Below are 3,955 nucleotides of genomic sequence, written 5' to 3' on the forward strand. Positions count from 1 at the left end.
AGGATTTTCAGAGCTTTTGTCCAAAATATTTTTTCTTCTTTTCCTCTTAGCGTAATCTGAAGGGTTATGGTAGTTTTCCTGTAACCAAAAATGTATGATATTCAGTAATGGGTTTAAAAAAAAATGAGGTGACATCTACATGCTTTTAGGAAAGCTGACACTGAAAAATGTTATTCTTGGAAACCTGCCTGTCCCTGTTTTCTCTCTGGCTGGCATTCACAAATGTGTTTCTCTCTGTCTCTTTCCCTCTCCTATTCTTTTTGTTTTCTCACTAATAGGAAGGGGACAAGCAATTAATCAGAGAAACAGCCACGCACCAGCTTAACCCAGAGCGCTATGTTCACACTTTTAAAGATTTGTCTAATTTCTCAGGATCTATAAACATTTCCTATCGCTACCTAGCTGGCACGCCTTTGCCAAGGAAAAGTAAGTAACTGCAATCTGAATGTTATGAAATGAGGTAATTAAAAAATGGGTGAAATCCATATAGTCCCTGTGGTATTTCTGTGCAGAAGGGGCTCAGTTAAACAGGGAAGGTCTTGGAGAGCTTAGTGGCACAGCTGTCTCTGGATAGCAGTCCATGGACAGCTGCAAATTCTTCCCTAGCAGTGAATGACCCCCAGCCTGTTCACCTTCTGACCACTTGCCGTCTTCCTACATACAGCCCCTGCATGGCTGATGTGAGCATGCTTTGTGGCTCACCCGCTGGCCAATACTCAGGCAGCAGGAGCTATGCATACTCTGGTGGTGCTCGATAGCCACCTTCTGAGACTGTACTGTCAGCCTCTGCCGATACAATCAGCAAATCCAGTTGAAGGTACCTTTGGGATCAGGCAAGGTAGATATGTCCTTCTGGTCCTCTGTTGTGTCAGTCCAGCAGCTGTGGATGGACCTCATTGTCCTTTAGCTGTGATGATGGGGGAGAGGAATTGTGCTATTATGGGGGTGGTAGAAGAGGATTTGTTTCCCAGCCATCTGCAAAAGGAACAGCTCGTTATTTTGACTTCAGGCAGGATTCAAGACTTTCGGCCTGTTGTGAAGGATGGCCATACCTAGCTTTTAGGCAGGTGTCCTTTTAGTTCCAAATCAATCACTTCACAAACACAAACAAGGCTCAGAAGTCCAAGCACCGATGATAAAATAAAACCATCTGTGAGTTGCTGATCTTCATAGAAGACGATAAAGTAAAGTTTGTTCAAATTAGTTTTGAGAAATTTGGAGCTGTGTAGGCAGCGTAGATAGCTTCTGGGTTGTACTACACTGCACAACTGCATTTTGAGCAGATTTCAGCTTTGAGGGAAACTCTGAAACAATTGATCAGGGCACGATGTTTTACAGATTAAATTATTTCAAGAAAGTTGGGTTAGTTTCAACTAAAGTACACCCTGGTAATTATAAAATGTTAACATTTTTTACATTAGAAGTTACAAAATTGGAGACATATTAACAAACATCTGAAAAAACTGGTTTGGACTGCTAGTAATAATGCAGTGGTAGTGACTCCAAAACAGCATATATGAAAATTAATCCCATATAATTAAGATATAGCTCTTACCAAGAAAATGTAACAGCATTAAAAATTACTTATAGAAATATAGGTTTGCAGTTGTATTCTCTCTTCTACTTTAAAATAATATCTAAATTATATCTTGCAAGAGGGAGTTTCCTGTAAATTGCTCACTAAGTCCTGAAAGAAGGTTAGGAGAAGAAATTTTAGCAAGGAAAAATTGGACAAATTCAGTTAAAGATGTAAATACAAAAAGAAATTATCCATGCAACATTTATAAAACTAAAGTTAGGTGTAAGTGTAGTCTTGTACAGTCCTTAAAATGATCAAAGTTTGGCAATTAATCTTTAGCTCACACTTTAGTGCTGTATTTCACAGTGGCTTGAGTTAAAGATATTGTGTGAATCATAACCCACAATTCCCTTTCTTTTAGCAGATTTTATAGCCTTCAACATTGTCTAAATGGATTTTTCCCCTACCAGGCATATACGTGCACATTGCTTTGGCTTTTTTCCATTTCACACCATTCCTTGCAGTTAACAAATGAATGTTCGATGCAATAGTCTCCATATGTCTATTTGCTTGCAATACAATTCTTCTTTCATGAAAAGGCAATAAGTATCCTTTGTTGCATGCAGTTTAATAAGTTCACATACCAAACTTAGACTTCACCATTCAAAAGGTTTATTTAATATAAGCACAACCCCAGAGGGTAGCTTTGTGGCTAGATGGTTTCCAATGTCAAATACTCAGTTTATGTCTGACTTCTCTTTTGTACAGGGTATCTTACAATTGGACTATCCTCTGTGAAACGGAAAAAGGGAAACTACTTGCTTGAGACTATCAAGTCCATATTTGAGCAGTCAAGTTATGAGGAACTTAAAGAAATTGCAGTGGTAGTGCAGCTGGCGGATTTTGATTCAGCCTGGTGTGAAGGGATGGTCCAGGATATTTCACAGAAATTTGCTCATCACGTAATTGCAGGCAGATTAATCGTTATTCATGTCCCTGAGGAGTACTATCCAGTACTGGATGGCCTCAAGAGAAATTACAATGACCCAGAAGACCGGGTGAAGTTTCGATCCAAACAAAATGTAGATTATGCTTTCCTGCTTAACTTTTGTGCTAATCTTTCTAACTATTATGTGATGCTGGAAGACGATGTTCGCTGCTCGAAGAACTTTTTGACTGCTGTTAAGAAAGTAATTACCTCACGAGAAGGATCCTACTGGGTGACTTTGGAATTCTCCAAATTGGGGTATATTGGAAAGCTTTACCATTCCCATGACCTCCCACGCTTGGCCCATTTTTTGTTGATGTTTTACCAAGAAATGCCTTGCGATTGGCTCCTGATCCACTTTCGTGGGCTGTTAGCTCAAAAGGAAGTGATACGTTTTAAGCCATCTCTGTTCCAGCACATGGGATACTACTCATCTTACAAAGGAGCTGAAAACAAGCTAAAGGACGACGATTTTGAAGAGGAGTCATTTGACATCCCTGACAACCCACCTGCAAACCTGCACACCAACATGAATGTATTTGAAAACTACGAGGCAAGCAAGGCTTACAGCAGCACTGATGAGTACTTCTGGGGCAAAGCTCCTTCTACTGGAGACTTCTACGGGATTGTATTTGAAAAGCCCATTAAAATCACTAAAATTAAAGTTGTCACTGGAACGGAAGACCGGCAAAATGACATCTTGCATCATGGTGCCTTGGAAGTGGGGGAAAAGATTGTAGGGAGTAAAAAAGGGAGACAATGTACTACTTACTTGAGACTAGGGGAATTCAAAAATGGAAACTTTGAAATAACAGATGTAGAGCACAAGGTTCTGTTTGATATTAACTGCATGAGAATACTTGTTACCAAAAGTCAAAAAGAATGGCTGATCATTAGGAGCATTAGCATTTGGACTTCTCAACCACCAAATCAGTAAAGCAAAGCCACCTGAGGAGGTACAGAGTGAATATGATCACCTGGATCCCAACCGGTGCCATTCCCCAGAAAGACTGACTGACTTCCAGTTCTTTACTAAAGACACAGAAATTCTGGGGAAATCATAAAACAAACAAAGCAATTTATTTTTTACTAGTCTGGCCAGGCAATATATAAACACTCATTTGTTGAAAAGTTTGAATTTTATAGGAAATACAAAGTTCTCAAACCTCTTTTGAGATCTTCAACCCCTTTTTTATTATCATTTCTCTTTTAGGGAGATCTGCTGGACAAAACAAAACAAAACAAAACATCCTTATCGTGCCAAAAGGTTTAAAGCTATGACTGATATGTTGTGAAAAGAAATTGGATTCCATCTTATGCACATATAAATTTAAAATGTTATGGTAGTATGCGTTCATACAATAATTGGTGATGTGTTTCTTTTAAAGGCAGTTGTGACAAGGAAGTTCATCCTGGTACTGGCAGTTTCATTCCGAGCACTGTAAGAA

At 39.1% G+C, this 3,955-nt stretch overlaps 1 protein-coding gene across 1 annotated transcript; it reads left to right on the forward strand.

Moving 5' to 3' along the window:
* Nucleotides 1-278: 278 nt before the first annotated feature.
* On the forward strand, nt 279-3,444 carry MGAT4C (MGAT4 family member C; the record flags this gene model as incomplete). Its single annotated transcript, XM_026063712.1, has 2 exons — nt 279-426; nt 2,288-3,444. Coding segments are annotated over 2 exons (1,305 nt in total), but the record flags the coding sequence as incomplete, so codon positions are not given.
* Nucleotides 3,445-3,955: the final 511 nt, after the last annotated feature.

Source organism: Apteryx rowi, unplaced genomic scaffold, assembly GCF_003343035.1.
Source record: "Apteryx rowi isolate R43461 unplaced genomic scaffold, aptRow1 scaffold_1007, whole genome shotgun sequence".
Lineage (NCBI taxonomy): Eukaryota > Metazoa > Chordata > Aves > Apterygiformes > Apterygidae > Apteryx > Apteryx rowi.